The sequence below is a fragment of the Leopardus geoffroyi genome, chromosome B3 (genome assembly GCF_018350155.1).
Source record: "Leopardus geoffroyi isolate Oge1 chromosome B3, O.geoffroyi_Oge1_pat1.0, whole genome shotgun sequence".
NCBI classification, from domain to species: Eukaryota; Metazoa; Chordata; class Mammalia; order Carnivora; family Felidae; genus Leopardus; species Leopardus geoffroyi.
The window spans coordinates 23,981,745-24,008,336 of NC_059337.1; the positions used below are offsets into that span (position 1 = coordinate 23,981,745).

The following is a 26,592-nucleotide window of genomic DNA, read 5'->3' on the forward strand; positions in this document are numbered from 1 at the left end:
CCCTGAGGCCAGGCGCGGTGCCTCGGCCCCGCGGGCCGCTTGGCAGAGGTCCGTCTCCCCTTGCGAGGGCGACGTGATCTCCTCTCGCTGTGGCCCTGGCCTGTGGGGCTGCAGCCCTTGCGTCCCCTGTGAGGGCCACGCTGGCGTTCCTGGGCCGTGGGCGGGGGCCACGTGCGTCGCCTGCCGCGGGCCGCAACCTTGCAGAGGTCAAAGCCCGTCTGCGGCTGCCCTCCCTGCAGCTTCCGGCCGTCGGCGGCGGGGTCCGTTTGGCAGAGTTCGCGGGAGGGGATTTCCATGCAGGTGGGAACACACTCCCACGGAGCGGGCAGCCCAGGGAATGCTCGTTCCCTCGCGGGCCGGGGCCTTGGCGCCGGCGTTAGTTGGGGGCCGGGCCCGTGCAGCCTAGCCGCCCCGGCCCTTCTGGCAGAGTGGAGAGGTGGGGGCACCGTTTGTCCCGTGGCCGCCTGGGAGGGCTCTGCCTCGTCCTCTGCCCCGTAGCCTGCGGGCCAGGGCGGCCAGACTCCCTGTGGGCAGTTTTTGGGTTTTCCTGGGACCCCTGAGGTTCCGGAACATCCAGCGCTGGCTTCCAGGGTGCACGTGGAACGGGTGGGCAGCGGCGGGAACGGATGCGTGTGGAGGTCGGTGGGCACCGCGTGGCCAGAGAGGGTTTGGGAGCGGGAAAGCCTGGCCAACGTCAGTGGCCCAGAGGCGTCCAGCGCGGCTCCGTGGGGTGCAAGGCCACCGGGCCTGTGCCGTCGCTTGGCGCGACGCCGGGGCCAGGACCTGCGCACCAGGCACGCGTGCCCTTGCCCTTGCAGGGACCACCCAGGCCGCCCGGCTCAGCAGCCCCCTACACCCCCTAGCCCAGCCTCCCAGCACACACGACCCTCCGTGCGCACGAAGAGGCACGCGCTCCTGCTCCCACAGTGCCCTGCGCCCGTGGCTTGTTGCCCGTCCGCAGGCGGCCCCAAGGGGCCGAGGGACAGGACAGGCAGACAGACGCAAGGCGTAGTCACGGATTCGTTCTGCCCGGCGTGGCGAGCGGAGCCCCTGGGTAGCTTGGTCACGCCCGCGGGCGATTGCTCCCCCTTTCTCAGGTGCAGTGGCCACGCCAGGCTCGCGGTCGGCCGAGAGAAGAAGGCCTCCCTGGCCCCCGAGTGCCTGTGGTTTGCGGTACGGCCGGAAGAAGTGTGGCCCGGAACGGGCACCTTGCTGACGGGAGCGTCCGGACGGTAAGCCTTCCCTGGGTGTCCGCTAGTGCCCCTTGGCTTTAGGCTTTCCCGGGGCTGCCCGAGAGGCCGCTAGTGCAGGTGGCCCGCTGGGCGTGTGGGGCTTTGCTGCCAGAGGGGCCTGTCCGTTCCTCTGGCTCAGTGGCGTGGCTCTGCACGGCCCGGGCACCGGGAGGACCCTGAGTCCCTCGGCTTGCCCCGCTGAGCCACCCGGCCCGCCTGGGTCAGCCGGCCAGGCGGCCCTGAATGTGCTCGGATCGATGATGACTCCCTCAACAGCATTCCTTGGAAAAGCTGAACAAAATGAGTGAGAACTCCCTCCCGTCGTTCTCATCGAAACTGAGGTCCAGCACGTTGTCCGCCCCAGGGAAGGTAAGCGTCAGGGACAGCAGGCTTCCCATTGGCCACACTGCTTCAAGCACCAGCACCCACGGCCTGCGCCTGGGAGAGGCTCGCGGGGTGTCTCCGGGTCAGGGAGCCGTTTCCCCGCCTTAGCAGGCTTCCCACGGCTCGCAGGGCCTGAGGGCAATGAGCGGCATCTGAGGTCGAGTGGGGCAGCTGGTGCCCAAGGCCTAGGACTTCAAAGGCGTGTCTGTGGCACGGGCCCTGGGAGCCGCGGGCAGGGACCTGGCTGGCAGGGCCTGCGGGCGGTGGCTGGCGACTGGGGTCGAGTGGGGCAGCTGGTCCCCCAAGGCCTAGGGCTTCAACGGCGTGTCTTGTGGCACCGGCCCTTGGGAGTCGAGGGCTGGGGCCTGCGAGGGCCCGGACGGCTGTGCGGGCTTTAGCGCGCGGCGGTGTGTGTTGAGGGGCCGAGCGTGGCAAGCCTGGCAGGCCGTGGGGGGGCGCGGGAGCCCCAGCCAGCCCGAGGCGGCGGCCATCCCTGGACGAGCCCTTTCTCTCCCTGACTTACGTGGAGCGGCCCCTGGCTCGGGCTTCTGGGCCAGGGCAAGAGGCCGGGCTGCGGCACCGGCCAGGTTGGAAACATCGGCCCTGCCCGGCGGCCACACAAGGCGGCGAGTGGCGCCGGCGCTTCGGGCCCAGGGTGAAGTCGGCATGCCGTGCCGGCCGAAGGCCAGAACGGCAATGGCACGGTCCGGAGGGGACCGCGCCCTGGGGGAGTGCCCGGGCCTGCTCAGCCCTGGTGTCTTGTTGCGTTCCCACGTCAGTCGTGGGTTACGCGGAGGCCTGCGGCCTCCTCCCGTCGATGGCAAAGCTAGGGGCTCCCAGGGCCGGCTTCAGGGTGCACCGGTGTGGCACGGCGGTCCCCCTCCTCAGGGCCCTCCTGGCCTCTGGTCTCCGGAGGAAGGGCGCCCAGGGGTGGTGGCCTTTCAACAGGGGCTTTCCACAGGGCCCCGGCCAAAGAAGCTACCCCCCGCCCCGGGCAGGGCCTGCCACGGAGGCATCGTCTCCTCGGGCACGGAGCTGGTGAGGCGAAAGTGACACCCCGGGAGGGACTGTCCCTTGGAGTCGGGCACAGTGTGTCTCCCGTCCTCTCGGGTGGGCCGCAGATTCCTCTGCGGTGGCCTGGCAGGCAGGTGCGGGTCTGCCAGCCCTGAGGCCAGGCGCGGTGCCTCGGCCCCGCGGGCCGCTTGGCAGAGGTCCGTCTCCCCTTGCGAGGGCGACGTGATCTCCTCTCGCTGTGGCCCTGGCCTGTGGGGCTGCAGCCCTTGCGTCCCCTGTGAGGGCCACGCTGGCGTTCCTGGGCCGTGGGCGGGGGCCACGTGCGTCGCCTGCCGCGGGCCGCAACCTTGCAGAGGTCAAAGCCCGTCTGCGGCTGCCCTCCCTGCAGCTTCCGGCCGTCGGCGGCGGGGTCCGTTTGGCAGAGTTCGCGGGAGGGGATTTCCATGCAGGTGGGAACACACTCCCACGGAGCGGGCAGCCCAGGGAATGCTCGTTCCCTCGCGGGCCGGGGCCTTGGCGCCGGCGTTAGTTGGGGGCCGGGCCCGTGCAGCCTAGCCGCCCCGGCCCTTCTGGCAGAGTGGAGAGGTGGGGGCACCGTTTGTCCCGTGGCCGCCTGGGAGGGCTCTGCCTCGTCCTCTGCCCCGTAGCCTGCGGGCCAGGGCGGCCAGACTCCCTGTGGGCAGTTTTTGGGTTTTCCTGGGACCCCTGAGGTTCCGGAACATCCAGCGCTGGCTTCCAGGGTGCACGTGGAACGGGTGGGCAGCGGCGGGAACGGATGCGTGTGGAGGTCGGTGGGCACCGCGTGGCCAGAGAGGGTTTGGGAGCGGGAAAGCCTGGCCAACGTCAGTGGCCCAGAGGCGTCCAGCGCGGCTCCGTGGGGTGCAAGGCCACCGGGCCTGTGCCGTCGCTTGGCGCGACGCCGGGGCCAGGACCTGCGCACCAGGCACGCGTGCCCTTGCCCTTGCAGGGACCACCCAGGCCGCCCGGCTCAGCAGCCCCCTACACCCCCTAGCCCAGCCTCCCAGCACACACGACCCTCCGTGCGCACGAAGAGGCACGCGCTCCTGCTCCCACAGTGCCCTGCGCCCGTGGCTTGTTGCCCGTCCGCAGGCGGCCCCAAGGGGCCGAGGGACAGGACAGGCAGACAGACGCAAGGCGTAGTCACGGATTCGTTCTGCCCGGCGTGGCGAGCGGAGCCCCTGGGTAGCTTGGTCACGCCCGCGGGCGATTGCTCCCCCTTTCTCAGGTGCAGTGGCCACGCCAGGCTCGCGGTCGGCCGAGAGAAGAAGGCCTCCCTGGCCCCCGAGTGCCTGTGGTTTGCGGTACGGCCGGAAGAAGTGTGGCCCGGAACGGGCACCTTGCTGACGGGAGCGTCCGGACGGTAAGCCTTCCCTGGGTGTCCGCTAGTGCCCCTTGGCTTTAGGCTTTCCCGGGGCTGCCCGAGAGGCCGCTAGTGCAGGTGGCCCGCTGGGCGTGTGGGGCTTTGCTGCCAGAGGGGCCTGTCCGTTCCTCTGGCTCAGTGGCGTGGCTCTGCACGGCCCGGGCACCGGGAGGACCCTGAGTCCCTCGGCTTGCCCCGCTGAGCCACCCGGCCCGCCTGGGTCAGCCGGCCAGGCGGCCCTGAATGTGCTCGGATCGATGATGACTCCCTCAACAGCATTCCTTGGAAAAGCTGAACAAAATGAGTGAGAACTCCCTCCCGTCGTTCTCATCGAAACTGAGGTCCAGCACGTTGTCCGCCCCAGGGAAGGTAAGCGTCAGGGACAGCAGGCTTCCCATTGGCCACACTGCTTCAAGCACCAGCACCCACGGCCTGCGCCTGGGAGAGGCTCGCGGGGTGTCTCCGGGTCAGGGAGCCGTTTCCCCGCCTTAGCAGGCTTCCCACGGCTCGCAGGGCCTGAGGGCAATGAGCGGCATCTGAGGTCGAGTGGGGCAGCTGGTGCCCAAGGCCTAGGACTTCAAAGGCGTGTCTGTGGCACGGGCCCTGGGAGCCGCGGGCAGGGACCTGGCTGGCAGGGCCTGCGGGCGGTGGCTGGCGACTGGGGTCGAGTGGGGCAGCTGGTCCCCCAAGGCCTAGGGCTTCAACGGCGTGTCTTGTGGCACCGGCCCTTGGGAGTCGAGGGCTGGGGCCTGCGAGGGCCCGGACGGCTGTGCGGGCCTTAGCGCGCGGCGGTGTGTGTTGAGGGGCCGAGCGTGGCAAGCCTCGCAGGCCGTGGGTTGCCTGTCAACCCCAGTCTGAACCAGCGGCCATCCCTGGACGAGTCCTTTCTCTCCCTGTCGTATGTGGAGCAGCTCACGTCTCGGTTGTTGGACATGTCTTTCGACCCTCTTGTTGTTGGTAACTTCTTGGGAATCTCTTTCAATTTTCTCCACAATGTGTCTATTACTACACTTCTTAATGCCTCTGATTCCCGTTATGTCTTTGTTCTGCCCTTTGCCCGGATACTAATGGTAGGGAAAGCAGGGTCCCACATTCTTGGTCATTCTATCTGCTTTCTCTTCCCTAGTGTCACATTTTGTTCCCAGTTCCTTCCTGGTTTCCTGATTGATATCTGGCTTTTGATTTGGATGGCAAACTGTGGCTCAATGTCCCAGCTTCAGTGTGCATGATTTTTGTACTGTAGTCCTTCTGCTGTGTGCTCTCCTTTCCCTTTGTGCCCTAAAGATCTGCGTTCATTGGTGGTGTTCGTCATGAGTGTAAGTGTGGCATTGGATGAAGACCTATCTCTGGTCAGTCCTGCTTTGTGACAATGTCTCCTTTGTTATAATGCTGCTGACGTGACAGTGTTACTCTGGGAGTTTCTGTTGAACTTGGGCACAGGTGTCTCCCATACTTTTAGGTGGAGTGGGCACTTTTCTGCCGGAACCTACCAGCACACTGGGGGCTTATGTTCTGTGATGCTAGGCGCAATGCCCCTGATGAATGGGAATCTTCAGAGAGGTCCCCCCTCCTGTGAAGAAGACATGTTATCTTCCAACAAGTGCAGTGTACCTCTCACCTGCGGGGCTGCAGCACTTGAGCTTTGTGAGGGCCATTCCACTGTTCCTGGTCGTAGGCAGAGGGCGCACGTCTTATGCCATAGCCTGGGTCCTTTCAAAGACCAATGCATTGGTGGTTTTCCTCACTGAAGAATTGTGCCCCGAATGTGTGGGTCTGTTTTTTGGAAGTGCTGAAGAGACTATCCATGTAGGCTTGATCAGGCTGCTGTGGACCAGGCAACCAATAGATTGCTCATTTCTTCACAGCTCTAGGCCCTGAAGTCCACTGGCCTTAGCCATGCCGGTTCTCTGGCTGGGATTGCACCCTGGTTTCATTGGGGTTGTATACTGACATTTGGTGGGGAAGGCATGTGCTTCGTTGCTGCAGAGGGTGTTTTGTCAAAATGGATAAGTATGGGCACCTGGCCTATAATCCTTTGGCCGACTCACATGGCTATGCCTAGGCTTCTGCCTAGTTGCCCGCACTGGAGGTTTGCCAGCCTTACTTTGGGATGTTTCGGTTTTCCACTGACTGCTGAGGTTCATTCAAGTGTGCTTCCAGTGTGATGGCTTGCTGGCCTCCACAGTCCACGTTGTCATGGTTACTAGCGGCAGGAGAGGAGGGGTGTAGATACTGGTGCGCTATGCTTGGCAACAGTGCTTTAAGACAGGGAATCACTGGCCAGTTTCAGCGATCCCTAGAGATCAAAGGTGAACTCTGACTTACAAGGAAACATGTCTTGTGCTGTTTTGTGGCAGGACATCAAGTTATGGATTTGCACACCGAGTAAGCTCTTGCATGCATGGAGACCTCCCTAGATGAGCAAAACACCCTCTCTCAACCACACCACTGAACAGACTCAGACACAACCCGTATACTCACACACACAAACACACACACACCCAAACTCACAGACAGGCACATGCACCTGCTCACATAGTGCCCTGTATACGTGGCATCTTGCCCATCTGAAGGCAGCCCAAAGGGACAGAGGGACAGGACAGGCAGACGCAAGGTGTAGTGACAAATTCGTTCTTCCCGGTGTGGCAAGCTGAGCACCTGGGTATGTTTCTCACACGTGAATGTGATTTCTCCACCCTTCTCAGGTGCATTCTCAGGTCTTCTGGTTGCATATGTATGGAGCAGAGGTCCCTGACTTGTGTGTGCTCCTGGCATCTGTGTTCCCATGGAATGGTGGTCAGTGGTGGTGTTCTTCATGCCTGAAACTGGGGCTAGCTGAAAACGTATATCTGGCTGGTTTTGCTCCAGGTGTCTCAGTCAAACTTTACTTTGGAGATCTTTTCTCCTCACGCAGGGATCTGGCGAGGTGCAAGTGTTACTCTGGGACAGTCCATTGGACTCAGACACAGGTGTGTCACATCTTGTTGGGTGGGGTGGAGACATCTCTCCTGGGAGCCTACCAGCAGGACGGGCACCTGAGTGATCTCCTGAGAGGTTCAGTGCCCCAGCTGTACCAGGAACTTGGAGAAGGTCCGCATTTCCTTGTGAAGGAGATGTGTTCTCCTATCATTGTGCCTCGCCTGTGGGGCTGCAGCCCTTGAGCTCTATGTGGGCCATGCTGATGTTACTTATTGGCAGGACAGAGCCCACATCACATGCCACAGGCTGGATCCCTGCAAAGGCCAAAGTGTTGGTGGCTGTCTTAGCTGAAGGATCCTGCCCCCAATGTAGGAGTCAATTTTGAGGAGAGTGCTAGCGGGACCTGTGGTGTAGGCATGAGCAGCCTCCTGTGGACCAAGAAGCTAAGGTTTTGCATGTTTCCTTCCAGGTTGGGGCTCCCAAACCTGCTTCCTATGGCCATGTCAGTTCCCTGTGTGGAATGAGCCCTGGGTTCAGTCGAGTTTTACCCTGGCTTTTGGTTAGGCAAGTGTAGTGTTTTGTTTTGTTTTGTTTTTCTCACAGAGAGTATTTTGGAAGCCTGCACATTTTCTGAAAGAGGTTCCTGAAGGAGTTAGCCATCTTGATGGTTACAGGGATATGGGATTTATATTACAGGGCTATTGTTGGTGGTGATTCAATTAGACTTTGGCATATATGGAGACTGCTAGACACATCTGGGTAAGATATACCTATATTGCTCCTCTATTAGGAATGTTGTGTGAATTGCCTCTGTCCCAGGCATTCCATGGCTGGATGCCTGTAATAGACATGGATCTCTAGTGTGTGTTCAGTGAAAATAATGCAGGCTGCCTGTTATCTTGGGGTGTACAGTGTTTCACAGTGGGTATACGCACCAGGACGTGATCATCTTCATGGTTCCCAGTTGTGGTTTGAGTAGTGTGTTGATTCTATGGACATATGTCTTTTCCTCCACTCTTCCCCTCTCCCCCCACATGCCTACCATTGACATGGACTTGAAAGTGTTTTTTTTTTTTTTTTTTTTTTTTTTTTTTATTTTTTATTTTTTTTATTTTTTATAATATATGAAATTTATTGTCCAAATTGGTTTCCATAAAACACCCAGTGCTCATCCCAAAAGGTGCCCTCCTCAATACCCATCACCCACCCTCTCCTCCCTCCCACCCCCCATCAACCCTCAGTTTGTTCTCAGTTTTTAACAGTCTCTTATGCTTTGGCTCTCTCCCACTCTAACCTCTTTTTTTTTTTTTTCCTTTTTTCCTCCCCCTCCCCCACGGGTTCCTGTTACGTTTCTCAGGGTCCACATAAGAGTGAAACCATATGGTATCTGTCTTTCTCTGTATGGCTTATTTCACTTAGCATCACACTCTCCAGTTCCATCCACGTTGCTACAAAAGGCCATATTTCATTTTTTCTCATTGCCACATAGTATTCCATTGTGTATATAAACCACAATTTCTTTATCCATTCATCAGTTGATGGACATTTAGGCTCTTTCCATAATTTGGCTATTGTTGAGAGTGCTGCTATGAACATTGGGGTACAAGTGCCCCTATGCATCAGTACTCCTGTATCCCTTGGATAAATTCCCAGCAGTGCTATTGCTGGGTCATAAGGTAGGTCTATTTTTAATTTTCTGAGGAACCTCCACACTGTTTTCCAGAGCGGCTGCACCAATTTGCATTCCCACCAACAGTGCAAGAGGGTTCCCGTTTCTCCACATCCTCGCCAGCATCTATAGTCTCCTGATTTGTTCATTTTGGCCACTCTGACTGGCGTGAGGTGATACCTGAGTGTGGTTTTGATTTGTATTTCCCTGATAAGGAGCGACGCTGAACATCTTTTCATGTGCCTGTTGGCCATCCGGATGTCTTCTTTAGAAAAGTGTCTATTCATGTTTTCTGCCCATTTCTTCACTGGGTTATTTGTTTTTCGGGTGTGGAGTTTGGTGAGCTCTTTATAGATTCTGGATACTAGCCCTTTGTCCGATATGTCATTTGCAAATATCTTTTCCCATTCCGTTGGTTGCCTTTTAGTTTTGTTGGTTGTTTCCTTTGCTGTGCAGAAGCTTTTTATCTTCATAAGGTCCCAGTAATTCACTTTTGCTTTTAATTCCCTTGCCTTTGGGGATGTGTCAAGTAAGAGATTGCTACGGCTGAGGTCAGAGAGGTCTTTTCCTGCTTTCTCCTCTAAGGTTTTGATGGTTTCCTGTCTCACATTCAGGTCTTTTATCCATTTTGAGTTTATTTTTGTGAATGGTGTGAGAAAGTGGTCTAGTTTCAACCTTCTGCATGTTGCTGTCCAGTTCTCCCAGCACCATTTGTTAAAGAGGCTGTCTTTTTTCCATTGGATGTTCTTTCCTGCTTTGTCAAAGATGAGTTGACCATACGTTTGTGGGTCTAGTTCTGGGGTTTCTATTCTATTCCATTGGTCTATGTGTCTGTTTTTGTGCCAATACCATGCTGTCTTGATGATGACAGCTTTGTAGTAGAGGCTAAAGTCTGGGATTGTGATGCCTCCTGCTTTGGTCTTCTTCTTCAAAATTCCTTTGGCTATTCGGGGCCTTTTGTGGTTCCATATGAATTTTAGGATTGCTTGTTCTAGTTTCGAGAAGAATGCTGGTGCAATTTTGATTGGGATTGCATTGAATGTGTAGATAGCTTTGGGTAGTATTGACATTTTGACAATATTTATTTTTCCAATCCATGAGCAGGGAATGTCTTTCCATTTCTTTAAATCTTCTTCAATTTCCTTCGTAAGCTTTCTATAGTTTTCAGCATACAGATCCTTTACATCTTTGGTTAGATTTATTCCTAGGTATTTTATGCTTCTTGGTGCAATTGTGAATGGGATCAGTTTCTTTATTTGTCTTTCTGTTGCTTCATTGTTAGTGTATAAGAATGCAACTGATTTCTGTACATTGATTTTGTATCCTGCAACTTTGCTGAATTCATGTATCAATTCTAGCAGACTTTTGGTGGAGTCTATCGGATTTTCCATGTATAATATCATGTCATCTGCAAAGAGCGAAAGCTTGACTTCATCTTTGCCAATTTTGATGCCTTTGATTTCCTTTTGTTGTCTGATTGCTGATGCTAGAACTTCCAGCACTATGTTAAACAACAGCGGTGAGAGTGGGCATCCCTGTCGTGTTCCTGATCTCAGGGAAAAAGCTCTCAGTTTTTCCCCGTTGAGGATGATGTTAGCTGTGGGCTTTTCATAAATGGCTTTTATGATCTTTAAGTATGTTCCTTCTATCCCGACTTTCTCAAGGGTTTTTATTAAGAAAGGGTGCTGGATTTTGTCAAAGGCCTTTTCTGCATCGATTGACAGGATCATATGGTTCTTCTCTTTTTTTTTGTTAATGTGATGTATCACGTTGATTGATTTGCGAATGTTGAACCAGCCCTGCATCCCAGGAATGAATCCCACTTGATCATGGTGAATAATTCTTTTTATATGCCGTTGAATTCGATTTGCTAGTATCTTATTGAGAATTTTTGCATCCGTATTCATCAGGGATATTGGCCGGTAGTTCTCTTTTTTTACTGGGTCTCTATCTGGTTTAGGAATCAAAGTAATACTGGCTTCATAGAATGAGTCTGGAAGTTTTCCTTCCCTTTCTATTTCTTGGAATAGCTTGAGAAGGATAGGTATTATCTCTGCTTTAAACGTCTGGTAGAACTCCCCTGGGAAGCCATCTGGTCCTGGACTCTTATTTGTTGGGAGATTTTTGATAACCGATTCAATTTCTTCGCTGGTTATGGGTCTGTTCAAGCTTTCTATTTCCTCCTGGTTGAGTTTTGGAAGAGTGTGGGTGTTCAGGAATTTGTCCATTTCTTCCAGGTTGTCCAATTTGTTGGCATATAATTTTTCATAGTATTCCCTGATAATTGTTTGTATCTCTGAGGGATTGGTTGTAATAATTCCATTTTCATTCATGATTTTATCTATTTGGGTCATCTCCCTTTTCTTTTTGAGAAGCCTGGCTAGAGGTTTGTCAATTTTGTTTATTTTTTCAAAAAACCAACTCTTGGTTTCGTTGATCTGCTCTACAGTTTTTTTAGACTCTATATTGTTTATTTCTGCTCTGATCTTTATTATTTCTCTTCTTCTGCTGGGTTTAGGCTGCCTTTGCTGTTCTGCTTCCATTTCCTTTAGGTGTGCTGTTAGATTTTGTATTTGGGATTTTTCTTGTTTCTTGAGATAGGCCTGGATTGCAATGTATTTTCCTCTCAGGACTGCCTTCGCTGCGTCCCAAAGCGTTTGGATTGTTGTATTTTCATTTTCGTTTGTTTCCATATATTTTTTTATTTCTTCTCTAATTGCCTGGTTGACCCACTCATTCGTTAGTAGGGTGCTCTTTAACCTCCATGCTTTTGGAGGTTTTCCAGACTTTTTTCTGTGGTTGATTTCAAGCTTCATAGCATTGTGGTCTGAAAGTATGCATGGTATAATTTCAATTCTGGTAAACTTATGGAGGGCTGTTTTGTGACCCAGTATATGATCTATCTTGGAGAATGTTCCGTGTGCACTCGAGAAGAAAGTATATTCTGTTGCTTTGGGATGCAGAGTTCTAAATATATCTGTCAAGTCCATCTGATCCAATGTCTCATTCAGGGCCCTTGTTTCTTTACTGACCGTGTGTCTAGATGATCTATCCATTTCTGTAAGTGGGGTGTTAAAGTCCCCTGCAATTACCACATTCTTATCAATAAGGTTGCTTATGTTTATGAGTAGTTGTTTTATATATTTGGGGGCTCCCATATTCGGCGCATAGACATTTATAATTGTTAGCTCTTCCTGATGGATAGACCCTGTAACTATTATATAATGTCCTTCTTCATCTCTTGTTACAGCCTTTAATTTAAAGTCTAGTTTGTCTGATATAAGTATGGCTACTCCAGCTTTCTTTTGGCTTCCAGTAGCATGATAAATAGTTCTCCATCCCCTTACTCTCAATCTAAAGGTGTCCTCAGGTCTAAAATGAGTCTCTTGTAGACAGCAAATAGATGGGTCTTGTTTTTTTATCCATTCTGATACCCTATGTCTTTTGGTTGGCGCATTTAATCCATTTACATTCAGTGTTATTATAGAAAGATACGGGTTTAGAGTCATTGTGATGTCTGTATGTTTTATGCTTGTAGTGATGTCTCTGGTATTTTGTCTCACAGGGTCCCCCTTAGGATCTCTTGTAGGGCTGGTTTAGTGGTGACAAATTCCTTCAGTTTTTGTTTGTTTGGGAAGACCTTTATCTCTCCTTCTATTCTAAATGACAGACTTGCTGGATAAAGGATTCTCGGCTGCATATTTTTTCTGTCTAGCACACTGAAAATCTCGTGCCAATTCTTTCTGGCCTGCCAAGTTTCAAAAGAGAGATCAGTCACGAGTCTTATAGGTCTCCCTTTATATGTGAGGGCACGTTTACCCCTTGCTGCTTTCAGAATTTTCTCTTTATCCTTGTATTTTGCCAGTTTCACTATGATATGTCGTGCAGAAGATCGATTCAGGTTCCGTCTGAAGGGAGTTCTCTGTGCCTCTTGGATTTCAATGGCTTTTTCCTTCCCCAGTTCAGGGAAGTTCTCAGCTATTATTTCTTCAAGTACCCCTTCAGCACCTTTCCCTCTCTCTTCCTCCTCTGGGATACCAATTATGCGTATATTATTTCTTTTTAGTGTATCACTTAGTTCTCTAATTTTCCCCTCATACTCCTGGATTTTTTTATCTCTCTTTCTCTCAGCTTCCTCTTTTTCCATAACTTTATCTTCTAGTTCACCTATTCTCTCCTCTGCCTCTTCAATCCGAGCTGTGGTGGTCTCCATTTTGTTTTGCATTTCATTTAAAGCGTTTTTCAGCTCCTCATGACTGTTCCTTAGTCCCTTGATCTCTGTAGCAAGGGATTCTCTGCTGTCCTGTATACTGTTTTCAAGCCCGGCGATTAATTTTATGACTATTATTCTAAATTCACTTTCTGTTATATTATTTAAATCCTTTTTGATCAGCTCATTAGCTGTTGTTATTTCCTGGAGATTCTTCTGAGGGGAATTCTTCCGCTTGGTCATTTTGGATAGTCCCTGGCGTGGTGAGGACCTGCAGGGCACTTCCCCTGTGCTGTGGTGTATAACTGGAGTTGGTGGGCGGGGCCGCACTCCGACCTGATGTCTGCCCCCGGCCCACCGCTGGGGCCACAGTCCGACTGGTGTGTGCCTTCTCTTCCCCTCTCCTAGGGGCGGGATTCACTGTGGGGTGGCGTGGCCCGTTTGGGCTACTTGCACACTGCCAGGCTTGTGATGCTGGGGATCTGGCGTATTAGCTGGGGTGGGTAGGCAAGGTGCACAGGGGCAGGAGGGGCAGGCTTAGGTCGCTTCTCCTTAGGTGATCCACTTCAGGAGGGGCCCTGTGGCAGCGGGAGGGAGTCAGATCCGCTGCCGGAGGTTTGGCTCCGCAGAAGCACAGAGTTGGGTGTTTGCGCGGAGCGAGGAAGTTCCCTGGCAGGAACTGGTTCTCTTTGGGATTTTGGCTGGGGGATTGGCGGGGGAGATGGCGCTGGCGAGCGCCTTTGTTCCCCACCAAACTGAGCTCTGTCGTCCGGGGGCTCAGCAGCTCTCCCTCCCTTTGTCCTCCAGCCTTCCCGCTTTTCTAGCAGAGCTGTTAACTTATGACCTCCCAGACGCTAAGTCGCGCTTGCTGTTGGAACACAGTCCGTCAGGCCCCTCCGCTTTTGCAAGCCCGACTCCGGGGCTCTGCTTGGCCGGCGAGCCGCCCCTCCGCCCCGGCTCCCTCCCGCCAGTCCGTGGAGCGTGCACCGCCTCGCCGCCCTTCCTACCCTCTTCCGTGGGCCTCTCGTCTGCGCTTGGCTCCGGCGACTCCGTTCTGCTAATCCTCTGGCGGTTTTCTGGGTTATTTAGGCAGGTGTAGGTGGAATCTAATTGATCAGCAGGACGCGCGGTGAGCCCAGCGTCCTCCTACGCCGCCATCTTCCTGGAATCCCTTGAAAGTGTTTTGATGAGACAATTGTTTAGTTTGTGTTGCCAGTCCCTGTCCAGTTCCCTTAAAGTAGGGATTTTCCACTGGAAGGCAGTGGGGAAGTGGAAATTAGGGAGTTCAGTGCCATGAGAAAGGCTCTTAAAATGGTGGCATGAGAAATTTCAGATTGGGGGAAAGAGCTGACTGGTTTTATGTCCCGAAGCTATTTAAATGTTTCCTGTTTGGTTATGCAAGTTGCTAGGTACTTCCTTGGAGGGGAGTTGCTTTTGGGTAGAGGGGCTCTGGTCTGGGGAACATCCCATGGGAGGACAAGGTAGACATGGTCCACATTGGGCCTTGGGTATTGGGTTCGGGAGCCGATATGTGGTGTGTGAGGATAGGAATAGATTCTATGCACAGCACTTTTGCCCGGGATTGGTGCATCAGCCCAAACCCATGCCTGGATACATCCATGTTTGGACACATGCCCCACATGCATGGAAGGAGCCCACGAATCATAGGGAGAGATAGAGAGAGTGGTCCCAGTGGGTGTCACTCCCCTGGATGCCTATGGACCTGTGTGACTTTCTGAAGCTTGTGTTGTCTCTTCTTATCACTTCCCAGGTGGAATAAGCAGGATGCAGATATCAGGGATAGTCAGCTAGGCCTATACTGTGTAAAATGTGATGCCAGCCAGCCATGACTCCCCAGTAGGCACACGGCATGTTTTGTGTGGTCATGTGGGCACAGTCATCGTGGTGTTAAGCAGTGCTTCTCTGCCAAATCCTACTGGTTTTCTTTCCAGGGCACACCAAGCTGCCTACCCATTCCTAGGCCTGACTCCTCTTGTTCCCCGGGGGCTTGGCCCTGGGGTTCCCCCAAGGGCCAACATGTTTGAACTCCTCAGCTGTCCTTGGGTGGAGTCCAGCAATGTTAAATGTTCAATGCCCTTAAATGTGCTTGGATTGATGATGATATGCATTCTTTGGACATTTGAACGAAATAAGTGAGGAATCCTTACCATCACCCTCATTGAAACTGATGTCTAGCAAGTGAGTCTGACAGTGAACACACAGGAGGGACACATGCCGTTCATTAGCTTTGGTGGCAGCTGCGAGTGTGTATAATGTATGCAAGTGGCCCCCTTTAGGCAGGAAAGGCTCACTGGCAGGGCGAGACCCTGCTCCCATCTGTAAGGGATTATCTGGGGGAACCAGGGCCATCAGAGTGCACACATTTGGCACCCCTTAGAGGAGCTGGTGAGAGTACATATGACAGTTCAGCTTACCCACTAGCCCGCTTTTGGGCTGCCTTTAAGCCATTGAGGGCCTATCCCCACCGCTTTATTTCCTTGTCCTTTTAAGGGCTCGGAAGGTTTATATAGATAAGAGAAGGGTATGAGGCCAATCCCAGACAATTCCCCCTTCACAGCTTCTCCCTGAGATTAGGACAGGTAGCTTCTTGTGTCAGTTGGGCAGACTCAGGGAGCTTTGGGTCTTGGGAGGTTGACACCAACTAAGCTGACTGAACCTTTTGGGAGAGAGGGTCCTATAGGAGGTGGCCATGATCATGGTTACAGGGACATGGGAGTGACATCATGAGGCTATGGCCAGGGGTGATGTTATCAGTCTGAGGCAGAGATGGATATGGCTAGACACTTCTCAGGAAGGTTTCTGTATGGCTCCTCAGGGAAGGATGGGTGGGTGATTCTTCTACTGTCCCAGATTTTCCCTGATGGGAGGCCCATAATAGATAAGGATCCCTGATGTAGGTTCAATGACGATCACGCAGGATGCTTATTATCTTGGGGTGTGAATTGTTTCATTGTGGGTGTAGATGACACCAGCAGGTGGTTGCTTTCATGGTGCCTGGCTGTGATCCAACAGGCAGGTTGATTCTGTGAACAAATGTCCTTTCCCTCCCTACCACCTGCCTCCCATTGGTGTGGGGCTGAAGGTGTTTTGGGGAGAGTTGGGTTTCGTTTGTGTAGCCATCCCAATCCACTTCCCTAAGGGAAGGGATTTTCTGCTGGAAGGCAGTGGGCACCACCTCATGGAAAGCAGGGAAACCATTGCCATGAGAATGGCTCATGGAATAGGGGCATGAGAGACCTAATCCTATTTGATCATGGTGAATAATTCCACTTGATCATGGTGAATAATTCTTTTAATGTACTGTTGAATTTTTTTTTGCTAGTATCTTGTTGAGAATTTTTGTATCCATGTTCATCAGGGATATTAGCCCATAATTCTCCTTTTATGTGGAGTCGCTTTCTGGTTTTGGAATCGAGTTAATGTCGACTTAATAGAATGAGTTTGGAAGCTTTCCCCCCCATTTTTTTTTTGGAACAGTTTGAGAAGAGTACATATTAACTCTTCTTTAAATGGTTGGTAGAATTCCTCTGGGAAGCCATCTGGCCCTGGACTTCTGTTTGTTGGGAGATTTTTGATAACTGATTCCATTTATTTGCTGGTTATGGGACTGTTCAAATTATATATTTCTTCCTGTTCGAGTTTTGGTAGTGTGTGAGTGTCTAGGAATTTTTCCCTTTCTTCCAGATTGTCCAGTTGACTGGCATATAATTTTTTCATGGTATTCTCTTATAACTGTATTTCTGTGTGTTGGTTGTGATCTCTCTTTCCTTCGTGATTTTATCTATTTGGGTCCTCTCTGTTTTCTTTATGATAATTCTGGCTAAGGGCTTATAAATTTTATTCTTTCAAAAAACCAGCTTTTACTTTCATTGATCGATTCTACTGTTTTTTCTTTCTGTATCATTTATTTCTGATCTAATCTTTATTATTTCCTTCTGCTGGCTTTGGACTTTATTTGCTGCTCCTTTCCTCACATAATGTTTTAGGCATAATGTTTTAGGCATAATGTTAAGTTGTATATTTGGGATCTTTCTTGCTTCTTGAGATAGGCCTGATTGCAATGTACTTTCTTCTTAAGACTGACTTTGATACATCACAAAGGGTTTGGACTGTCGTGTTTTCATTTTCATTTGCTTTCCATGTATTTTTTAATTTATTCTTTAATTTCCTAGTTAACCCATTCATTTTTAGTATGATGCTCTTTAACCTCCATATATTTGAGGGCTTACCAAATTTTTTCATGTGAATGATTTCAACTTTCATACTGTTGTGATCTGAAAATATGTATGATGTGATCTTGATCTTTTCGTACCTGTTGAGAGCTGATTTGTGACCCAGTATGTGATCTATTCTTGAGAATGTTCCATGTGTACTCCAGAAGAATATGTATTCAAGGGATGCCTGGGTGGCTCAGTCAGTTGGGTATCTGACTTTGGCTCAGGTCATGGTCTCACAGTTTGTGAATTCAATCCCTGTATCAGGCTCTGTTCTGACAGGTCAGAACCTAGAGCCTGCTTCAGTTTCTGTGTTTTCCCCTCTCTCTGCCCCTCCCATACTCATGCTCTGTCTCTCTGTCTCTCAATAATAAATAAACGTTAATTTTTTTTTAAAAAAAGAAGAATGTGTATTCTGCTTTAGGATGAAATTTCTGAATGTATCTGTTAAGACCATATTGTCCAGTATGTCATTCAAAGCCATTGTTTCCTTCTTTATTTTCTACTTAGATGATCTGTTCATTGCTATAAGTGAGATATTAATGTATTGTACTATTATGGTATTATTATTATAAATGGGTTTTTTATGTTTATTATTAATCAATTTATATATCTGGGTATTTCAAGTTGGGGCATAAATATTTACAACTGTGAGATATTGATGGATAGACCCCTTAATTATGGTATAATGCCCTTGTTCATCTCTTGTTACAGTCTTTGTTTTATTTTTTTTTATTTTATTTTTTTCAATATATGGAATTTATTGTCAAATTGGTTTCCATACAACACCCAGTGCTCATCCCAAAAGGTGCCCTCCTCAATACCCATCACCCACCCTCCCCTCCCTCCCACCCTCCCATCAACCCTCAGTTTGTTCTCAGTTTTTAACAGTCTCTTATGCTTTGGCTCTTTCCCACTCTAACCTCTTTTTTTTTTTCCTTCCCCTCCCCCATGGGTTTCTGTTAAGTTTCTCAGGATCCACATAAAAGTGAAACCATATGGTATCTGTCTTTCTCTGTATGGCTTATTTCACTTAGCATCACACTCTCCAGTTCCATCCACGTTGCTACAAAAGGCCATATTTCATTCTTTCTCATTGCCAAGTAGTATTACATTGTGTATATAAACCACAATTTCTTTATCCATTCATCAGTTGATGGACATTTAGGCTCTTTCCATAATTTGCCTATTGTTGAGAGTGCTGCTATAAACATTGGGGTACAAGTGCCCCTATGCATCAGTACTCCTGTATCCCTTGGATAAATTCCTAGCAGTGCTATTGCTGGGTCATAGGGTAGGTCTATTTTTAATTTTCTGAGGAACCTCCACACTGCTTTCCAGAGCGGCTGCACCAATTTGCATTCCCACCAACAGTGCAAGAGGGTTCCCGTTTCTCCACATCCTCTCCAGCATCTATAGTCTCCTGATTTGTTCATTTTGGCCACTCTGACTGGCGTGAGGTGGTATCTGAGTGTGGTTTTGATTTGTATTTCCCTGATGAGGAGCGACGTTGAACATCTTTTCATGTGCCTGTTGGCCATCCGGATGTCTTCTTTAGAGAAATGTCTATTCATGTTTTCTGCCCATTTCTTCACTGGGTTATTTGTTTTTCAGGTGTGGAGTTTGGTGAGCTCTTTAAAGATTTTGGATACTAGCCCTTTGTCCGATATGTCATTTGCAAGTATCTTTTCCCATTCCGTTGGTTGCCTTTTAGTTTTGTTGGTTGTTTCCTTTGCTGTGCAGAAGCTTTTTATCTTCATAAGGTCCCAGTAATTCATTTTTGCTTTTAATTCCCTTGCCTTTGGGGATGTGTCAAGTAAGAGATTGCTACGGCTGAGGTCAGAGAGGTCTTTTCCTGCTTTCTCCTCTAGGGTTTGGATGGTTTCCTGTCTCACATTCAGGTCCTTTATCCATTTTGAGTTTATTTTTGTGAATGGTATGAGAAAGTGGTCTAGTTTCAACCTCCTGCATGTTGCTGTCCAGTTCTCCCAGCACCATTTGTTAAAGAGACTGTCTTTTTTACAGTCTTTGTTTTAAAGTCTAGTTTGTCTGATATAAGTATGGCTACTATGATTTCTTTTGACATCCATTAGTATGATAGATGGTTCTCCATCCCCTTACTTTCAATCTGCAGATGTCTTCAGGTCTAAAATGAGTCTCTTTCAGGTACAATATAGATGGACCTTGGTTTTTTATCCATTCTGAAACTTTATGTCTTTTGACTAGAGCATTTAGTCCATCTACATTCAGAATGGTTATTGAAGGATGAAGCTGGTGCCATTGTGTTGCCCATAAAGTTGGTGTTTCTGGTGCTTTTCTCTTGTTCTTTATTGTCTCTGCTGCCTTTGTCTTTTTTTTTTTCTCCACTGAGAATCTTCCTTAAAATTTCTTGCAGGGCTGCTTCAGTGATCACAAATTCCTTTAGTTTTCATTTGTCTGGGAAAGTCTTTACCGCTCCTATTCTGAATGACAGCCTTGCTAGGTAAAAAATACTTGGCTGCATAATTTTTCTATTCAGTACATTGAATATTCCTGCCACTCCCTTCTGACCTGCGAAGTTTCAGTAGATAGGTCTGCTGGTAACCTTAGGTATTTACCTTTATAGATTAAGGAACTTTTTGTCCCTAGCTGCTTTCAGAATTCTCTTTATCTTTGTATTTTGCAAGTTTCTCTATGATATATCATAGTGTTGACCTGTTTCTGTTAATTTTGATGGGAATTCTCTGTGACTCTTGGACTTGAATGCCTGTATCTTTCCTCAGATTAGGGAACTTCTCAGCAATAATTTGTTCAAATAAAACTTCTGCCCCTTTTTCCCACTCTTCTTCTTGTGGGACTCCTATGATATGGATATCATTTCATTTCATGGAATCACCTAATTCTCTAATTCTCCCCTTGTGACCTAATAATTTCCATTCCCTCTTTTTTCCGCTTCATTATTTTCCATAATTGTATCTTCCATATCACCTATTCTGTCTTTTGCTTCTTCAATCCTCATCGTCGCTTTATTCAGTTTGTTTTGCATCTCAGTTTTAGCAATTTTTATTTCTTCCTGACTAGTTGTTAGGTCTTTGATATCTGTAACAAGTGACTCTCTGGTGCCCTCTATGTTTTTTTCAAGCCAAGCTAGCAGTCTTATGACTGTTGTTCTAAATTATTGTTCAGATTTGGGGCACCTTGGTGGCTCAGTCGGTTAAGTGTCCAACTTCAGCTCATGTCATGATCTTGTGGCTCATGGGTTCAAGCCCCATGTCAGGCTCTATGCTGACAGCTCAGAGCCTGGGCCTGCTTTGAATTCTATGTCTTCCTCTCTCTGTCCCTCTCACACTCACACTCTGTCTTTCTCTTTCTCTCTCAAAAATAAACATTAATTGTTTAATAAATAAAATAAATAAATTATTATTCAGATTTATCACTTACATCTGTTTTGAGCAAGTCCCTGGATGTTTTTTTCTTGACCTTTCTTTTGGGGGAGAATTTCTCTGTCTTGTCATTTTTTTATAAATTTCTGTGTCTGCATGTTTTTAATGCTTGTTATGTTTCCTGCACCTGAGAGCACTGCTATATTAAAAATGGCTTATACACTGTCCAGTGCCTGTCAGTTCAGGAAGTGTTTATGGTGCATGCTGTGTGGGCTCTGCTGATGTGTTTTAGCTGCTCTTCCCGACTGGTCAGTCCTCTGCAGATATCCTCCTTGCTTGCAGTGGTAGGGTTCAACACCCCAATCTGGGACCCAGCAAGGCATGGGACCCAGAAAGACATGGACCCACTCTACCCTCCAGAGGAGATCCCTACAGCACTGTGCTTGGCACTGTTCTGTCTCAGAAAATCCGTTGCATGGCCACACAGGTACCTGGAGCTTATGGTGAAACACAGTAAAAAGCTGCAGCCACTTTATCTGCCCTCTGCACACACCTGTGTACCCTGTGGTTGAATGGTCACTTAAAGGCACCAGCCAAGTCTTTTGTCCTTGGAGAGGCATTATACCCTCTTTCAAATGCTCTCCAAGAAGGGTAAGTTTCTCCCCCAGTTCAACCAAAGGGATCCCCACACCACACTGTCTGATATCCACTCCTGGGCATCCCCTTTTTTCTCCCCAGGAAAACCACAACCAGCCTGGATACACTCCAGCAAATGGTGCAGACTTTGAAGAACTCAGAAATTGAGTTCCACTGTTTATAAAAGCTTGTAATAGTCAGTTTTTCACTATTCCCCCATCAATGGTTTTGAGGGAGTGCTTTTCTTGTGAAAACTCAATGCATTGCTCTCTCTCACTCTGTTTCCTTCTCCTCTCTGCAAAAATGGCTCCTACCCTTCTACAGCACCACACTTTTTCTCTTCCCCAATTCCCTTCTCTGCACCATACACCTGCCACATTGTCTCCCTAAAATTGTGCAGAATGTTCTCTTAATCCTCAAATCAATTTTTTAGGTGTCCAATATGATTTGATGTTGATCTAGCTCTGTTCAAGTGATGAGACTAGATTTGGGTCCCCCTACTACACCACCATCTTCTGCACTGTGATTTTATAAGTTTTAAAAAAAATTTTTTAAAACGTTTATTTACTTTTGAGACAGAGAGAAACAGAGAGAGAGAGAGAGAATGAGAGAGAGAATGAGTGGGTGACAGGCAGAGAGAGAGAGGGAGACACAGAATATGAAGCAGGCTCCAGGCTCTGAGCTGACAGGACACAGCCTGACATGGGGCTTGAACCCACAAACTGTGAGATCATGACCTGAGCCGAAGTCGGATACTTAACCAACTGAACCACCCAGGTACCCCAAGTGTTTTTAGATTATTTTCTTTTTTTTTCAAGATTGAATAAAATCTATTGATTCATACTAAGTTCACTTAATATATTCCTCTTATGTCAAGACTAATAATGAGACTATCCTATGAGATTTTTATATCATTTTCATTTATAAAGTTTCTCTCTCTCTTTTTTAAGATTCTTATTACTTATGTGACATTGGCTTAATTTTATTTTGTTCCACATATTTTTTAGTTATAATATGAACATGTTTATCATCACTAATTTTAAATACTTGTTAGACAACTAAATCCTTGTTTTAATCTTTTATTGGTATATGTTTATTTTATGTTCTCATTCTATTTATACTGTGAAGCATTAATAATCTGGTGAGCCATTCATGCTGTCTTTTTTTATTTCCAGAATTTTTTTTCTCTTTTCTTCTTAATATAGTATTTAAAACTATCCAAGCAAGTTAATTAATAAAGTTAAATTTAAATTTAGGTAAACAGTGAATCTTACCATCTTTTGCTTCGTTGAAAAATAGTCATTATTCTCATATATATACATATATATATGCGTATATATGTATATATATACACTTTATTACTATATAGTTCAAGGTGGACAGAGATGGGTTTCATATAAAATATGACATGAAGAAGCACTTCAGGCATAGTTAGGCCAAAACATCCTCAAGGGCCAGTGGGAATTCTCACATTGGTAAGCATTTTGTCCTGAAGATACTGGAATACCTCTCAGGGTATTGTAACACTTCAGTGACAATCAGCCTCTGGTTATTCTACTCAGAAATGTGGTCACCAGTGATTCTGGCCTCCATGATTAATTTAGTGTTGATCAATGTCTCTTAGTATAACAGAATCCTGAATTCTTAGTGTATGCCATGTATCTCATTATAATGGTACCTTTTATAAGTGTGCCTGGATAAATGATGACTCCACAAATGGATTTTGTTGGAATATGAACAAAGTGAGTAACAAAAATTAATTTTGGGGCGCCTGGGTGGCGCAGTCAGTTAAGCGTCCGACTTCAGCCAGGTCACGATCTCGCAGTCCGTGAGTTCGAGCCCCACATCGGGCTCTGGGCTGATGGCTCAGAGCCTGGAGCCTGTTTCCAATTCTGTGTCTCCCTCTCTCTCTGCCCCTCCCCCATTCATGCTCTGTCTCTCTCTGTCCCAAAAATAAATAAACGTTGAAAAAATTAATTTTATGAGCTGAGGTCTAGTCCATGAATAATGCTGAGTAAAAATGTGTAAAGGAATTCAGTTTGGTCAGCAAATGTTATTTTAAAAAATGCTATGGTATTGTAAAACAAACATGCTGGCATATTCTAGAGGAAATGAGTTGTAAAAAGATGTATATAACCAACTGTGGGATGATATAACTACTCTTTGTGTACTTGACTGCCAGTGTTTACACATGTGTCATAAGTAGACCCTGGGGAACCACCACATAAATAATGAGTCCCATGAGAAATGTTTGTGACTACACTTGAGTTATTCACATGTTTGAGCTGCTGGAAACTTCTGAGTGATGATGGGTGTCTTTAGTGAGCTTAGATTGTCAAAATCCAAAGATATTATGAAATTTTACTTATCATTTTCTATTAAGTAAAACAATGTGTGTTTCAAGAGTAGGCACTCTATGTTGAATCCTCACAGTATATTTTAATTTCCTTGTCAACCCACCTATTAGGATTGGAACAGTTGATTACATATTGTTTTCTTTGTTTTTTCTATGATCTAAGCAAGAAATTTCATATACTTTTGAGTGATGGCTTCAACTACATGGTAGATTAAACATTTTTATATGTGAGACAGTTATATTTTAAATTCTTGTATGCTTACATGAATTACATTAGCCTCTTTCATTTATCATAAATGGGTTTCTAATGTGTGTAGAGAAACACAATAGTTATAATAAATCATTTCTCAGTGAATTTACTGGGGAAATTTTTAGGCAAATATCTTAGAAAAAATTATTTCTGTACTGTTGAGATCAAAATTGTGAGCATAACAATTGTCATCAGATGGCCCAATGAATATCCATGAAGAATTCTTATAGTTTTTTATAACTAAATATTCCATTAGGAAAATTTTGTTTTGCAACTTCTCTAACTTCCTATATACTTTGTAGATAGAGTGTAGTATCAGAATTCCATGGAATCTCATCACTGCACCAATGAAGTGCTGATTTTGAAGTGATCCCTTATCTGGGAAGGGAAAAAACAATATACTCCTAATTTTAACACCAAACTTGTAGCAAATTTATGTATCTTTGTTGTCTTATTATTTTTTTTAAGTAATCCAAATTTAATTCAATTAGTGTATAGTTGGTTAATACAAACTATTATTAGCATTAATAATTGTGGGAATATGTGAAGTTTCAGTCTCCTTTATTTTTCAGATTTTTCTTCTATTTTGAATAACCAGAAATATCCTATAGTAATAATAAATTAGTGTATTTTTACAGAAAGGTACATAGTGAGTACCCCTGCCTAATGCAACTTTGACAAATGGTCATATATGCCATTCATCTTTCCACATTTATACTTTTTAACCAAAGGTAGGTGTGGGCCAAAAACTAGGTTTCATATATATGAGTTTAATACTTCTCCTTGATGTATGACATGAGAGAAACTGTTGGGAATAATTATGCCTCCCGTCCTCAAGGGCCAGTGGGAATTCTAACATCAGTAATCATTTTGTCCTGAAAGTGCTGACATTTCTCTTAGGGAATCATAATACTTCAGTAACACTCCAGTAATACTGGCTACTCTGGTCAGCCATGGGGCTGGGTAAGCATTTCTCAGGGTGATAGAATCCTGAGTTCTTGAGTGTCTGTCACATATCCATTCTAAAGATCTATTTTATAAATATGCCCATATCAATAAAGACTTCAAAAAAAAGTGGATCTTATATAAATCTGAAGAAAATGAATAACAAGTCACTTCTATGAGCTGAGCTCCAGAATAGGGACCATGCAAGGCTAAAACTGTGTAAAGAATTCAGTTGGTCAGGTAGTAGTACCAACAGGGTACTTGAAAGCTAACCTGACTACATATTAAGCAAAGTTAATTGCAGTTAATTATAGTTGTCTATAAATATCTAATTGTTGGGTAAAATGATAAAATTCTATTTGTTTCACAGGTAGCATCCATATACTCATACTAAACAGACCATGTAAAACAAGCACATGAGTAATTATCTGAGTGGAAAATGGTTGTGCCTATGTAGGACATTCATGCTATTTACTTAGATGCTACAATATGCTTAATAAGAAGCAGTCTATTGATGTCAATTTGATAGCTTATTTGAAGAACTTATGACTCTTATTTGGCATTTATCTCTTAAATAAAATAAACAATTGGTAATTTTGAAGTTGGTTTTATTCCTGTGAATGTTTTAGAGTGTTTTAATTTGATTGATGTTGCAGTCACAGGAAGTGGAATAGTTGTTTTTTGCTATCAGCCAGGAGGCAATTTTCTAGACATTAGAGTAAAGCATTCAGATAGATGCTACATAAAACATTTTAAAATCGTGAAATAATTAATTTCCAGTTCTTGGTATTCAAGGTAGATTTCATTTGCTAATATTTCCCCAGCCAATTTTATATGTATTTAAATGTGGATTATAGATCCACAGCTAATATCATCCTCAAAGGGAAAAAACTGAGAGCTTTTCCCCTAAGGTCAAGAACAGAATAGGGATGTCCACTCTCACCACTGTGGTTCATGATAGTACTGGAAGTCCTAGTCTCATCAATCAGACAACAAAAAGAAATAAAAGGCTTCCAAATTGGCAAAGAAGAAGTCAAACTTTCACTCTTCGTAGTTGACATGACATTCTATGTGGAAGACCCAAAAGACTCCAAAAAACTGCTAGAACTGATACACAAATTCAATGAAGTCACAGGATATAAATACATATACAGAAATCCACTGCATTTCTACACACCAATAATGAAGCCACATAAAGAGCAATCAAGGAATTGATCCCATTTACAATTGCACCAAAAGCCATAAAATATCTAGGAATAAACCAAACAAAGAGGTAAAGGATATATATGCTGAAAACTGTAGAAAGCTTATGAAAGGATTGAAGAAGACACAAAGAAATGGAAACACATTCTTTGCTCAGGAATGGGAAGAACAAATATTGTTAAAATATCTATACTACCCAAAGCAATCTACACATTTAATGCAATCCCTGTTAAAATAACATCAGCATTCTTCACAGCTGGAACAAACAATTCTAAAATTTGTATGGAACCAGAAAGGACCCCAAAGAGCCAAAGTAATGTTGAAAAAGAAAACCAAAGCTGGAGGCATCACAATATGGAGGCAAACCATAAGCTGTAATCATCAGGACAGTGTGGTACTGGAACAAAAACAGACATATACCAAAGGAACAGAATAGAGAACCTACAAATGGACTCACAAATGTATGGCCAACTTCAACAAAGCAGGAAAGAATATCCAGTGGAAAAAAGTCTCTTCAACAAATGGTGCTGGGAAAACTGGGCAGATACATGCAGAAGAAACTGGACCACTTTCTTACACATACACAAAAATAAGCTCAAAATGGATGAAAGACCTAAATGTAAGATAGGAAACCATCAAAATCCTAGAGGAGAAAAATGGCAGAAACCTCTTTGACCTCAGCCACAGCAACATCTTACTAGCCATATCTTCAGAGGCAAGGAAAACAAAACCAAAAATCAACAATGGGACCTCATAAAGATAAAAGCTTCTGCACTACAAAGCAGTCAACAAAACT

General features: G+C 46.8%; 1 protein-coding gene, 2 non-coding genes and 1 pseudogene across 18 annotated transcripts in view; all 4 read left to right on the plus strand.

The window, feature by feature from the left end:
* Positions 1 to 26,592, plus strand: part of LOC123582616 (collagen alpha-2(I) chain-like) — a 55,616-nt gene that overhangs the window by 12,419 nt on the left and 16,605 nt on the right. For 8 of the 16 annotated variants that reach the window (XM_045448900.1, XM_045448904.1, XM_045448899.1 and 5 more), the window contains exons 10-13: positions 1,098 to 1,232; positions 1,509 to 1,601; positions 3,877 to 4,011; positions 4,288 to 4,380. In XM_045448900.1, coding sequence (XP_045304856.1) covers positions 1,098 to 1,232; positions 1,509 to 1,601; positions 3,877 to 4,011; positions 4,288 to 4,380 — 456 coding nt within the window. Of the gene's footprint in view, positions 1 to 1,097; positions 1,233 to 1,508; positions 1,602 to 3,876; positions 4,012 to 4,287; positions 4,824 to 26,592 lie in introns of those variants that run through there. The other 8 variants (XM_045448910.1, XM_045448909.1, XM_045448908.1 and 5 more) reach the window with 5 other exon arrangements.
* Positions 1,484 to 1,577, plus strand: LOC123584624. Its single transcript, XR_006705579.1, has one exon. It is a non-coding gene; the product is annotated as a small nucleolar RNA SNORD116 (small nucleolar RNA).
* Positions 4,263 to 4,356, plus strand: LOC123584625. Its single transcript, XR_006705580.1, has one exon. It is a non-coding gene; the product is annotated as a small nucleolar RNA SNORD116 (small nucleolar RNA).
* LOC123584628 lies at positions 14,919 to 15,003 on the plus strand (annotated as a pseudogene).